Source organism: Gobio gobio (assembly GCF_949357685.1).
Source record: "Gobio gobio genome assembly, chromosome: 1".
Taxonomy (NCBI): Eukaryota; Metazoa; Chordata; class Actinopteri; order Cypriniformes; family Gobionidae; genus Gobio; species Gobio gobio.
In genome coordinates this window covers 80662252-80677234 of record NC_137097.1, presented here as the reverse complement: position 1 = coordinate 80677234, position 14983 = coordinate 80662252, and the positions used below count along the sequence as shown (strand labels likewise).

At 41.2% G+C, this 14983-nt stretch overlaps 2 protein-coding genes across 2 annotated transcripts in view; both read left to right on the top strand.

Annotated features, from left to right (window-relative positions):
* The window catches only part of LOC307126351 (GTPase IMAP family member 9-like), a 584370-nt gene that overhangs the window by 288678 nt on the left and 280709 nt on the right, over positions 1-14983 (top strand). The gene's annotated exons all lie outside the window — the stretch shown is intronic.
* LOC307135403 (uncharacterized protein) overlaps positions 1-14983 on the top strand; it is a 34595-nt gene that overhangs the window by 7554 nt on the left and 12058 nt on the right. Inside the window, exon 2 of the mRNA XM_079831821.1 lies at positions 1268-1584. Within this exon, the coding sequence (XP_079687947.1) occupies positions 1551-1584 (34 nt within the window). The 5' untranslated portion in view covers positions 1268-1550. The remainder of the gene's footprint in view (positions 1-1267; positions 1585-14983) is intronic.

Sequence of the window (14983 nt, the reverse complement as noted above, 5' to 3'; positions counted from 1 at the left end):
ACATTTGATCATGTGAATCCAGGTTCTGATGTTTTTGTTGATCCATATGCTGCAGTTTGCACAGTAAAATAAACCCGTGGAAAAAAGTGTCTTTTTAACGGGTCACAGACACTCTTCAAGTGTATATTTATTTAATGCCAATTCAATATTATAATCTTATCAGTTAACGGTTAATAATGGGATAATGAGCGGCGGTTGTCGGTCGGGAAAATTAACCGTTTTGAGCATCCCTAGTGACTTCATCCAGTACACAGAATTGTACTTCTTTTCATCGATATTTCTCTGGAGAATAAAGTGAATACTATCTGTACTTCATTTTGAGGAGAGAGTGTCTTATCCGTGTGTTTTGGTAGAGTGTCCTGTTGATAGTTAGCTCAGGCCTCTTCGACCCTGAAGTAGACATTATTTCCCAGTGTGTGTGCATGTGTGTGTGTGTGTGTGTTAATTCTCTGTGCTAGTCTGTTGGAGCTATTACACCATTCTGCGTACCACCCCAGTCCTCCAGGCGCCTTTCCACGACCTCCGAGGTCGACACCCATCTTAATTTAGGGGCTTTGTGACAACCTAATGATTAAACGACGACACACACTTCTATCTATTCTTGCCTGACAAATTGTTTAGACTTTATGTGACTTCAACCAATCAGGAATAGCCCATCTGTTAGTTCTGATGTAATCAATGCCCTTGAAACTGGTTTAACTGGGGTGAAAATTGTAATGTAAGGGAGATTCTTAAGGGAGAGACTCGGACGCTGGCTCTACAGATTAAACGGCAAACTATTCTCTAAAAATTCTTCTTCTGAGTGACTCTACTGACTCCTGGTCTTCTTTCAACATATCTGGTCTCTGGCTCCGAACTGTTGTTCCCCCAACAGTGTGTGTGAGATTGAGCGTGCCGGGTAGATATTCAACTGAAAGTGCATTAAATCTGCTTGTTTTAACCAAGATTATGCTGAAAGGTTTTTTTTTTTCAAAAACATTTAAGTTCCCTGTTATAGGCTAAACTGCAATTTGGAAATCCACAATTTATTCCCATATATTCCCGTTAATTCCCACAAAAAGTTTCCAGCCTTGAATATTCCTGGAATTTTGCAACCCTAGTGTCAACAGACTGAGGAGATTTGTTGACTAGATTTGTTTATGCTTTCAACTGTTTTTCTTAACATGATTTATATTTAGACAAATTTAATTTCATTATTTATATTCTGTGAGCATTTAGCACAAAAAACAATCCAATAACGGAAATATTTTTGATTTTGCCAGAACAGCTCCTCCCAAACTGGAATTCATCATCAGTGAAACTCCTCCCACATCTGTCACATCATCAGACGAAGCTCCTTCCACAGCAGGCACATCATCAGTGAAGCTCCTCCCACAGCAAACACATCATCAGTGAAGCTCCTCCCACATCAGTTGATCAATAAATTCTGGAATATTCCCATCAGGCTACAAGTGAAGACGAGCATCAGCGCATCAGGAAGAGCTGAAATCTGCAAAGACTGTTTTTATTAAAGAGGACAGTGAGAACACGAGTGATCCAGAACCTGCAGAATGAAACGCACTGAAGATCCTGAAGAACAAAGAGGTTGGTGTTTATTCTTCTTTCATTCACGATGCTGGAGCACATTCATGTTAGGAAGATTTAACACTTCAGCACATTTAGATATGCAGTTAAACCATGAAATAATACAAAAGTTTCATTTTTGGTTTTCAACAAATGGTCAGTAAATGGAGGTTTGAGAAACTTTCATATTGATTGTCAACATCAGGTCAAACTAAATATTCTTTTAGCTCTTTTATTTTACATTTATATCTGGTTCACATTTTTTGTATTCTTGTTATCAACATTTTGGACATTTCTCAATATAGTTTACAACATTGTTTTTTTTTGCAATAAACACTAAACTGTATCAAGTAAATTATCTTGCCAGAATGACTGACAGGATTGTAATCATAATTTAAACAAAATATGATTTATGGTTACTGATAAAGTTGTATTCCACATTAATTATAGAAGTTATTCATAGTTATAGAGATTATTCTTCTCACAGTAATTTTGGTAAGAGGGTTGATGAATGCAATCAATGGATTGAGATTATTTTCTTGTCCTCCCATCATGCTTCAGAAAGAGCTCAGATTATTAATGATCGACCAATACTGATTTTGTTTTCATAATCAATACAGATTATTTTCATGTTTATGTCCCTGATGATAACAATATACAGAATCCAGATTCTCTTTCATTTCTGTTTTTGACAATTACACCAATAACACTGAACAATAAAACTGGTTATCAATTGTTATCAATGCTGTATTTTCTGTCATTTCCCTTGCATACAAAAAAATACAATACATAAGAGTTAAAAAGAGTGCATAAAATACTGAAGTGCCTTTCTCTTAAATAACAAGTGACAAATAAAACATGTAAAAAATAATTCACACACATTTAAAAGCATAAACTCTAAACCACCTGAATAAAAACATTGTTCATTCAGTGTAGTTTAATAATCCCAGCTGCATATTTTATTTACAACAACAGCATTTATATAAACTATAAGCAAAATACATTTTCAAAGTGTAATGGAGAACATAAATAAATGACGAGAGTCCATCAGCTTTGCATAAATGTAATCATTCATTTTAAATCATTTTCATTTTTCATTTTGAATTGTGGAGTTAGATAGTTCAAAGTTCTGTGTTCAGGATTTTTTTGGGCGAGGCTAAAATGGTAGCTTGATGATTAGATTAGATTCAACTTTATTGTCATTACACAAGTACAAGTACAAGGCAACAAAATGCAGTTTAGGTCTAACCAGAAGTGCAATAGCAGCAAGTGCAGGATATATACAATGGTTGCGTAAGTGCAGGGCATAAAAATGTACTGAATATATATAAATATGTATAAATAGAGAGATGGTTATTACTATAAACAGAACTGAATTTACAGATGAATATATACAGTGAATAAATATAAATATACAGATGGCTATTACTATAAACAGAATGTAAACAGAATGTACAGGTGAATATGTACTATGAATATAATATACAGATGGCTATTACTATAAACAGAATTTACAGGTGAATATGTACTATGAATATAATATACAGATGGCTATTACTTTGAACAGAATTTTACAGATAGAGGTATACAATAATATGTTAGGCTAATATGAGGAATATAGCAGTGGATTAAGGTAGTGCAATAAATTATGGACAGAGCTATCCGAAAGAAAGTGTAAAAGTGCAGTGGAAAGTGGTTGCATATTGCAGTTAGAAGTACGGTGCAAAATGCAAATGTAAACATGGTTACTGTAAATACAGTCGGCAGTGCAAATGAGCATATTCCAGTTAAGATATGGTGGCGCAAAATGCATATGTAAACAGTTGTTACTGTAATAAACAGTCGGTAGTACAAATAACAAAGTGAATGTAGGTGTGAGGTAGGAGAGTTTGCAGTTTATGAGGGAAGTGGATCAACGGGGGTTTGAGTTCAGTAAAGAGACAGCTCTGGGGAAAAAACTGTTCTTAAGTCTGCTGGTCCTGGTCCGGAGGATCCTGAAACGCCTGCCGGAGGGCAGGAGAGAAAACAGTCTGTGGGCTGGGTGAGAGGAGTCTTTGAGGATGCTGCGAGCTCGATGCAGACAGCGTTTCCTCTGGATGTGTTCGATGGCAGGTAGTGGAGTCCCTGTGATGCGCTGGGCAGTTTTCACCACCCGCTGCAGTGCCTTGTGCTCCGCAACAGAGCAGCTCCCATACCATACTGCCACACAGTTGGTCAGGATGCTTTCTATTGCGCAGCGGTAGAAGTTCACCAGGATAGCCGAGGAGAGATGATTCTTCCTCAGTGTCCCCAGGAAGAAGAGGCGCTGGTGAGCCTTCTTGACCAGGCTGGAGGTGTTGGTCGTCCACGACATGTCCGCCGAGATGTGGATCCCCAGGAACTTGAAACTGGAGACACGCTCAACAGCCATTCCATTGATGTGGATCCCCAGGAACTTGAAACTGGAGACACGCTCAACAGCCATTCCATTGATGTGGATGGTGTCGTGTGTGCCTCTTGACTCCTTCCTGAAGTCCACGATGAGCTCCTTTGTTTTGGTGGTGTTGAGGAGCAGGTTATTATCAGTGCACCATGTGGCCAGGTGCTGGATCTCCTCCCTGTAGGCAGTCTCATCGTTGTTGCTGATGAGACCAATCACCGTAGTGTCGTCCGCAAACTTGACGATGGAATTAGTTCCATACACAGGCTTGCAGTCGGAGGTGAAGAGGGAGTAGAGAAACGGACTTAGCACACAGCCCTGTGGTACACCAGTGTTGAGTGTGATGGACGTGGAGCAGGTGGATCCTGATCGAACATTCTGTGGTCTGTCAGTTAGGAAGTCCAAAATCCAGTTACACATTGAAGTGTTGATGCCCAGGTCTCCAAGTTTGGCAATTAACTTGGATGGGATGACAGTGTTGAATGCTGAGCTGAAGTCAACAAACAGCATGCGTGCATAAGTGTTCTTATGGTCCAGATGGGTGAGCACAGAGTGCAGTGCCATGGAAACTGCATCCTCTGTGCTCCTATTGCTGCGATAGGCAAACTGGTGTGAGTCCAATGTGGATGGTATAGAGTCTTTTAGGTGTTCCAGGACCAGCCGCTCAAAGCACTTCATAATGATGGGTGTCAGTGCTACAGGGCGGTAGTCATTAGGGCACCTCGGGCTGGAGTGTTTCGGCACTGGCACAATGGAAGTGCGTTTAAAGCATGATGGTACAGCTGCTTGGGCGAGAGACAGGTTGAAAATGTCTGTAAAAACCCCAGCGAGCTGCTCCGCACATGCCCTGAGAACACGACCAGGGATGTTGTCTGGTCCAGCAGTCTTGTGCGCGCTGATCCGGCTCAGTGCCTTGCAGACATCTGTGGAGGAGAGTGTGATTGGTGGGTGGTCAGCTGATGTTTTGAGCTTGGTGGCAGTTTCTCTGTTGTCTCTTTCAAAACGAGCATAAATGCTGGAATAATGCCGCCTTTGTTTACGATCACGCCGCCTCCTGCATGCACTTCCGCCCGGCCGGGTTGAGTGCATCGCCTCGGGCGTCCTAGCGATCTCAGGAAGGAGTTAAAGATTGTCCATAAAACTGTCGGAAATTCGCAAACCAATATCCAAAAGCTCACAACGGGTGTACGATGTAAAGGCACAACTGTTCTGTACGAACAGACCCGAGATGAGCAAGAAAAATACCGCAAAATTGTAGAATCTGGAGAGACGCTGAGCCTCGCGATCTACTCGCGCCGCCATCTGGCCCCGCCCTAACACTATAATAACTATAGCCGCTGTATTAGCATCAGTGTTTCTCCCGCTCAATCATGAGTTACTGTTATTACTGTTAGTTACTACCAGAGTATGTGAGCGGAGTGGAGTGGCATCTCTTAAGTATTCAATAATCACTCTGCTCCAGCTCCGCTCCGGATTCACCATTTCCCACTCCCTGCTCCACTCCTCACTCACTGATATCAGAAACACTACTCCAGCTCCGCTCCGGATTCACCATTTCCCACTTCCTGCTCCACCCCTCACTCACTGATATCAGAAACACCGCTCCAGCTCTGCTCCGGGTTCACCATTTCACACTCCCTGCTCCACTCCTCACTCACTGATATCAGAAACACCGCTCCAGCTCCGCTCCGTGTTCACCATTTCCCACTCCCTGCGCCACTCCTCACTCACTGATATCAGAAACACCGCTCCAGCTCCGCTCCGGGTTCACCATTTCCCACTCACAGCTCCACTCCTCACTCACTGATATCATAAACACTGCTCCAGCTCCGCTCCGGGTTCACCATTTCCCACTCCCTGCTCCACTCCTCGCTCACTGATATCAGAAACACCGCTCCAGCTCCGCTCCGGGTTCACCATTTCCCACTCCCTGCTCCACTCCTCGCTCACTGATATCAGAAACACCGCTCCAGCTCCGCTCCGGGTTCACCATTTCCCACTCCCTGCTCCACTCCTCGCTCACTGATATCAGAAACACCACTCCAGCTCCGCTCCGGGTTCACCATTTCCCACTCCCAGCTCCACTCCTCACTCACTGATATCAGAAACACCGCTCCAGCTCCGCTCCGGGTTCACCATTTCCCACTCCCTGCTCCACTCCTCGCTCACTGATATCACCCTTACAGAAAAAACACATGAACTTCACATGTGCAAAAACACATGTGATTTTGCACATGTGAAATTTAACATGTAAAAACATGTTAAAAGAACATGTGGTCACGTGATCGCACGCACATGTGAAATTTAACATGTTAAAAGCACATGTGGTCACATGTGATCGCGCGCACATGTGAAATTTAACATGTTAAAAGCACATGTGAAATATGTGGATCACATGTGAGCAGATGCACATGTGAAATGTAACATGTTAAAAGCACATGTGAAATATGTGGATCACATGTGAGCAGATGCACATGTGAAATGTAACATGTTAAAAGCACATGTGAAATATGTGGATCACATGTGAAAAACATGGGAAATGTGTGCTTTTGGAACATTTGCACATGTGAAACACATGTTTTCACATGTGAAACACATGTGATGCACATGTTATCACATGTGAAACCCATAAATTCCCATGTGAAACCCATGTAAACACGTGTGTATTCCCATGTGAAACACGTATACAATTCCCATGTGATCACATGTGAAACCCATGTGATCACATGTGAAACGTATATTCCCATGTGATCACATGTGAAACCCATAAATTCCCATGTGAAACCCATGTAATCACATGTGAAACATATATTCCCATGTAATCACATGTGAAACCCATAAATTCCCATGTGAAACCCATGTAATCACATGTGAAACGTATAATCCCATGTGATCACATGTGAAACCCATAAATTCCCATGTGAAACCCATGTAATCACATGTGAAACGTATATTCCCATGTAATCACATGTGAAACCCATAAATTCCCATGTGAAACCCATGTAATCACATGTGAAACATATATTCCCATGTAATCACATGTGAAACATATATTCCCATTTAATCACATGTGAAACCCATAAATTCCCATGTGAAACCCATGTAATCACATGTGAAACGTATATTCCCATGTAATCACATGTGAAACCCATAAATTCCCATGTGAAACCCATGTAATCACATGTGAAACATATATTCCCATGTAATCACATGTGAAACATATATTCCCATGTGATCACATGTGAAACCCATGTAATACCATGTGAAACGTATATTCCCATGTGATCACATGTTAAACCTTTAAATTTCCATGTGAAACCCATGAAATCACATGTGAAATATAACATTCCCATGTGAACCCCTGAGATCACATGTGAAACCCATCAACAATCCTTTCTAAAGTAAATCCACAGAAAACGGTACCATGTTCTTCTGTAGGGCCTATAGACATGTTTCCCAACATTAAAACAAATAATACAAATTAAGATTTTATTTATTTTCAAAATATGCAATACAAATTGAATGTTTAAAACAAACAATACAAAACCAAATATTAAAATTATACATTAAAAAGTATCTAAAACGCAGATGTATAGTGTGTGTGTGTGTGTGTGTGTGTGTGTGTATTGTGTGTTTGTGAATGTGTGTTGTGTGTTGTCCTCCATGTCTCCTTCAGCAGGCTTCCTGTTTTGGGATAGAAAAAAAATGATAGATTAGTGCAAACACAAGTCTATCCTGATAAAGTTAACTTTTCTATCTGGATTTCAGGATTGCATCTGTTATTTTCAAGTGATGACTGGTCTATGTATATTGGCAGTAACCAAATATAGGGGTCTAACGGTACACAAAAATGACGGTTTGGTACCTCGGTTTTGAAGTCACGGTTCGGTACAGCAGTTTTACAAAATTGCTTTTTTTTATTTTTATTAAACAGTGGTTTACTGAAAAATTGTGTCTGTCCTTAAATGAATTCAATTATAACTAACAGTTTCTTAAAGATAATGCTGTAAACTATATAGGGAGCCCTTACTCACACATTACTATAATATTAAAGGTTAGAGAGCCCAAACTATTAGCCTAAAATCACTTGCTTTTTATTTTTAGATAATAATCAACACTCATAAGGCACTTTTTGCATTAACTTCTAAATCTAATTATATATTTTTTTCTCCAATTTGTTGTTGAAATATAATCATTTATACACAGTGTCTGTCATTTTCATGAGATTTATTTAAACATACATTAAATAATCAATACATCACTAACAGGTTAAGTAGAATATAATGAATATATAGGCTAATATAGTGCATATATTTAGTAAGAGTTGATTTCTCTAGTGAACTAACAGCTGTGGACACTGAATGACTTCTGAGGTAAATGTGATGCTATGTGACATTGTTCTCAAGGTGTTTTATTGTCTTTCCGTGGTTGAAACACTGATTGAGCGATTACACGTCATATGATACATTTCAGTAAGTTGTAATGTATCCTCAACATACCTTAAGAGATATTAATTTATGTCACTCGCTCGCCGCGCTGCCGCTTGAAGTTGAATGCATCTATATAGCGCCTACACAGTCACGTCACATTAAAGGGTTAGTTCACCCAAAAATGAAAATTAGCCCATGATTTACTCACCCTAAAGTCATCCTAGGTGTATATGACTTTCTTCTTTCAGACTAATAAAATCAGAGTTATATAAACATGTCCTGGCTCTTTCCAGCTTTATTATGGCTTTGACTGTAACTCTGTTTTTGAAGTCCATAAAAGTGCATCTATATCCATCATAAAACTGATCCATGCGGTTCCGGGGTGTTAATAAAGGCCTTCTGAAGCGAAACGACGCATTTGTGTAAGAAAAATATCCATATTTAAGACTTTATAAAGTAAATGATCTAGCTTCCGGTGAATCACCTTCCGTATTCAACTTACGGAAAAGGTCGCCCGCACCTCTCAGTTCAAAATGCTCACGCTGCGTTTGACGACATTGCACACCAGTTACGCTCATCAGACGTTTGCTGATAATTTCCTCACCCCCATGTCATCCAAGATGTTCATGTCTTTATTTCTTCAGTCGAAAAGAAATTAAGGTTTTTGATGAAAGCATTCCAAGATTTTTCTCCATATAATGGACTTCAATGGCTCCCAAACAGTTCAAGGTCCAAATGAGTTTCAGTGCAGCTTCAAACGATACCAGACGATGAATAAAGGTCTTTATTCAACGAAACGATCAGTCATTTAAAAAAAAAAAAAAAAAAGTTTAAGTTTTATAAGCACAAATGCTCGCCACAAATGCATGTACGTTCTTGACGTCACATAATATGCAAATATTAACACATACTAAGTCAAACTCCGTTTACAACAAAGGGAGTTAAAAGGTAAAACAACGATGTCGGACGATTTTGAACTTCAAGGAGATAAAGTCAAGCGTGACTGTGGCAAGCAGCGAGGCGAGGGACTGTGAGAGCGGGCCGGTGGCGAGTGGTAATGAGCGCCAGCTGCGCGACACACCGGTCATGTCACGGAGGAGTGACGGGAGCATAAAAGGAGGAGTGACGACAGTGCAAGAGGAGAGAGGACCAGGCCTGGAATTTACGTTGTGTTTTGTTTACGTTTTATTATGTGTGCGTGCGCAGTAGTCGTCCGTGAGGGGCTGCCGCTTTTACTTTCAGTTTGTGTTTATTTTGAATTAAACTTGTTGAACGTTCGCCGGTTCCTGCCTCCTTCTTCCCTGAACATACAAGTCCATTACAGTGACCGTTTCAACGTAATTGCGTATTACATGACGTCACGAACGCGCATCACCGAACAGAGCAAGGCGAGCATTTGTGCATATAAAACTTAAACGTTTTTTTTTTTTTAAATGGCCGATCATTTTGCTAGATAAGACCCTTATTCATTGTCTGGTATCATTTAAAGCCCTTGGAAGCTGCACTGAAACTGTCATTTGGACCTTGAACCGTTTGGAGCCCATTGAAGTCCATTATATGGAGAAAAATCCTGGAATGTTTTCATCAAAAACCTTCATTTATTTTCGACTGAAGAAAGAAAGACATGGACATCTTGGATGACATGGGGGTGAGTAAATTATCAGCAAAAGTTTATTTAAAAGTGAACTAATCCTTTAATATGTTCGTGTGGAAACCCGTATTAAAGTATCTTCCATGCTTAAAACAAGACGACTGTTAACTGTTAAAGATTGCATTCGGAACCGTTCAGTACACGCGTGCACCGAACCGAAAGCCCTGTACGGAAACGGTTTCGGTACGAATACGTGTACCGTTACACCCCTAACCAAATATATAAACAGCAGATCCTATACACAACTACAGCATGCCCTCTAAAAGCCATCCAAATTGGGACTCTAAGGAGCTCTAGTGAGGTAAAAACATAGCATAATCATTCATATCGTATGTCTGTTGTGATGTAAATAATAAAGTATTAAAAACCAAAGCGTATTCCAACATGTAAGCAGGAAACCTACGGACACATATATTATTCTCTCATGCTTGACAATATATAAATATGTTACAATGTTCACCTTTCTGTTCATCTTTTGAGATCTTTTCATTTTTGTGCCATGCAGACCATCTCAATGTCTCCAATGGCTGTGTAAACTTGACATAGCCTGTAAGAAATTAAAATAACTATATTAAAATTTAAAAAAACAAGTTCAGAGTTAGCTGCCAAAGAGGGTCTGAAGGTCAAGAACTAATCAAACCACAAACTACATGGCTTAATTGACTGAAAATGAAAACAAGTTTGTATTTTGAAGAAATTCATAGAGTGATACTGTCAATTATTCAGGGACACTCACCGTTCAGGTTCCAGAAAAACCAAGACACAAAGGAAGGGCATGAAGAACGTGGATTGGCCCGGTGTGGATGCTGTGTAATTCCTGTAACGATAACATCAAGCACAAAATGAAACTTCATTTCCACAGTGGGTCATTTCTTCAATTTATTAGGCCTATATTACCATTCATAAAGATCCCAACAATATTTCTTTTAAAAAATAAACAAATATCTTGTCAATCTTGCTTCAAAATAATCATACAAATAAATGCAATCAGCCTAAAAGAAAGACAGTAAAGGTGCGGTCAATTCTGGTGGCATAAAAGGTCCACTTTCAATAGTTTAGCCTTTTTTGCCAGCCAAACCCCCTTTGACATAAAATATTTTTTTCAAGTAGATTTTAAGTTAATATTAATTAAGTTAATACCCTATTTGCATGTACAAATTCATAGAACAACTGTGAATGTGTAACCACATTATAGCATGTCCTTAGCAATATAAAGTTAATAACAATAAAAAACATGTGAATGTAACCACACCTTCTGGCTCATTTCCAGTCTAAATAACTGAACATATAACTGTCCAACAGTATAGAAAATATTACAGATATAAAATGAAAGTTAATTATGTTGAATTTGCCATTTTAAAAAACTAACGTTAAACAGTCCCAACATTTAACGTTAACAGTTACCTCAGAATTATCCTGTCATCGACGGGAGCGCAAAACAGGACGATATGTTACAAACTTATGAAGCAGAAGAGTTTTAAACGCTTAACATATAAAACTGATATTTGCCATCAAATGTGTAAAAACTACTACGTTAACTGTTAATATAAAGACATTTTGCTTACCTTTTCCTCGGTGTACAGTGACTGCGGCCGTTAGGGTTCAAATGATGTTCGTGTGCAGAACTTCACTTTCCAGCCATTTTTCAAAATAGAACAAGCGTTATGAGTATAATTTATAAGAAATGGATCGGCGGTAAATGTTGATGAGTAAACCCCATTATCACATCTTAAATATATATATATATATATATTTTTTTTTTCTATCATTTTTTCCGTCGTACATGTCTCTCGCACAGTTCAAGTCAGCAGCCGTTGGAGATGTCGTCTCGTCGGCTCGTCACCGATTGCGTCATCACCCGCCGCGGACGTGCGGAGTAACCCCAAGGTGCAGTCTGGAGTACTACGACGTGCGCGGTTCGTCTGTATGTCAAAATATCCATCCACTTGAAAACATAGAGCTCTCCTAAATTAACAAATTAAGGTTTTTCCACTTTCAACGATTTATATTTGTGTTTACATATATATGCATATTTAAATAGGCCTACTTTATATACATTTGCAGTGTGTGTTTTATATATATGTGTGTGTGAAGTGTGTGTGTGTATGTATGTATGTATGTTTCCAACCACTGGACAGGAACCAAGAACAATACGAGTAAACATACAAAAAAAAAGCTGTATTTGTGACATGTGGTAACATGTTTGCCACATGTGCCACATTTCATTGCAACATGTGGTAGAAGTAACAACAGTGCTGTATTTGTGACATGTGGTAACATGTTATCCACATGTAAAAGCCATTACAACGTGTGGAAACATTTTCCACATGTGCTTCACATGGTAACATGTTTGCAACATGTGCCACATGTGCCAAATTTTGTTGCAACATGTGGTGACGTTTCCCACATGTGATCACATGATTTCCACATGTGCCACATGTGCCAAATTTTGTTGTAACATGTGGTGACGTTTCCCACATGTGATCACATGTTTTCCACATGTGCCACATGTGCCAAATTTTGTTGTAACATGTGGTGACATGTTTCCCACATGTGATCACATGTTTTCCACATGTTCCACATGTGCCAAATTTTGTTGCAACATGTGGTGACATGTTTCCCACATGTGATCACACGTGATCACATGTGGACACATGTTTTCCACATGTGGACACATGTGATCACATGTGAAATTCATGTGGTTTTTCTGTAAGGGCAGAAACACCGCTCCAGCTCCACTCTGGGTTCACCATTTCCCACTCCCTGCTCCACTCCTCTTTCAATGATATCAGAAACACCGCTCCAGCTCCGCTCCGGGTTCACCATTTCCCACTCCCAGCTCCACTCCTCGCTCACTGATATCAGAAACACCGCTCCAGCTCCGCTCTGGGTTTACCATTTCCCACTCCCTGCTCCACTCCTCACTCACTGATATCAGACACACCGCTCCAGCTCCGCTCCGGGTTCACCATTTCCCACTCCCTGCTCCACTCATCACTCACTGATATCAAAAACACCCCTCGGCTCCAGGTTCACCATTTCCCACTCCCTGCTCCACTCATCACTCACTGATATCAAAAACACTGCTCCGCACCGGGTTCACCATTTCCCACTCCCTGCTTCACTCTTCACTTACTGATATCAGAAACACCACTCCAGCTCCACTCCGGGTTCACCATTTCCCACTCCCTGCTCCAGTCCTCGCCCACTGATATCAAAAACACAGCTCTGCTCCAGGTTTACCATTTCCCACTCCCTGCTCCACTCCTCACTCACTGATATCAGAAACACCACTCCAGCTCTGCTCCGGGTTCACCATTTTCAACTCCCTGCTCCTCGCTCACTGATATCAGAAACATCGCTCCAGCTCTGCTCCGGGTTCACCATTTCCCACTCCCTGCTCCACTCATCACTCACTGATATCAGAAACACTGCTCCAGCTCTGCTCCGGGTTCACCATTTCCCACTCCCTGCTCCACTCATCACTCACTGATATCAGAAACACTGCTCCAGCTCTGCACCGGGTTAACCATTTCCCACTCCCTGCTCCACTCCTCGCTCACTGATATCAGAAACACCGCTCCGCACCGGGTTCACCATTTCCCACTCCCTGCTCCACTCCTCACTCACTGATATCAGAAACACCGCTCTGCTCCGGGTTCACCATTTCCCACTCCCTGCTCCACTCCTCGCTCACTGATATCAGAAACACCACTCCAGCTCTGCTCCGGGTTTACCATTTCCCACTCCCTGCTCCACTCCTCACTCACTGATATCAGAAACACCGCTCTGCTCCGGGTTCACCATTTCCCAATCCCTGCTCCACTCTCGCTCACTGATATCAGAAACACCACTCCAGCTCTGCACCGGGTTCACCATTTTCCACTCCCTGCTCCACTCCTCGCTCACTGATATCAGAAACACCGCTCTGCTCCGGGTTCACCATTTCCCACTCCCTGATCCACTCCTCGCTCACTGATATCAGAAACACCACTCCAGCTCTGCTCCGGGTTCACCATTTCCCACTCCCTGCTCCACTCCTCGTTCACTGATATCAGAAACACCGCTCCGCACCGGTTTCACCATTTCCCACTCCCTGCTCCACTCCTCACTCACTGATATCAGAAACACCGCTCCGCACCGGGTTCACCATTTCCCACTCCCTGCTCCACTCCTCACTCACTGATATCAGGAACAGCGCTTTGCAACGGGTTCACCATTTCCCACTCCCTGCTCCACTCCTTACTCACTGATATCAGAAACACCACTCCAGCTCTGCTCTGGGTTCACCATTTCCCACTCCCCGCTCCACTCCTCACTAGGGTTGGGTACCGAAATCCGGTTCCAATATGGCACCGGTACTTATATAACCGGTATGTACCGGACCGAATCAGAACGCAGATTTCGGTTCCTCATTTCGGTGCCAAAATTCAAACGTGCTTTTGCGCTTTGGCTGGCACCGAGCCAGAGACAGACACTCAGCGCTGGTCACATCACAACTCATGACAACTATTCAGTGTTTTCAACCACATCATGTTTATTTCAGGTTTCAGACATTTAAATGCTCATAAGTAGGCTAACGTTACTAGCAAAAAACACACACTGATGTCTATGAAAGCGACAATGACAATCCTTTCAGACGGTTATAATTTGACTAACGTTACATGTTTTATTCACATCAGATACATGCACATTATATAGTAACTATATAGTTTACTCTATTCTTCCTCCAGTTCACTGGTCACTTACTTGTATTTCGTAAGACGAGAATGCACTCGTGTTGTAAATCCGACAGATCCGATTCTGAGGCGCAAACTAACATGGCGCCGCCCATTGCGCTTTATAGATCAACTAACACACATTCACTCACACATTTGAACATCAGATAGTTTGTGACACAGTTAAGAAGTTTGTGAATAT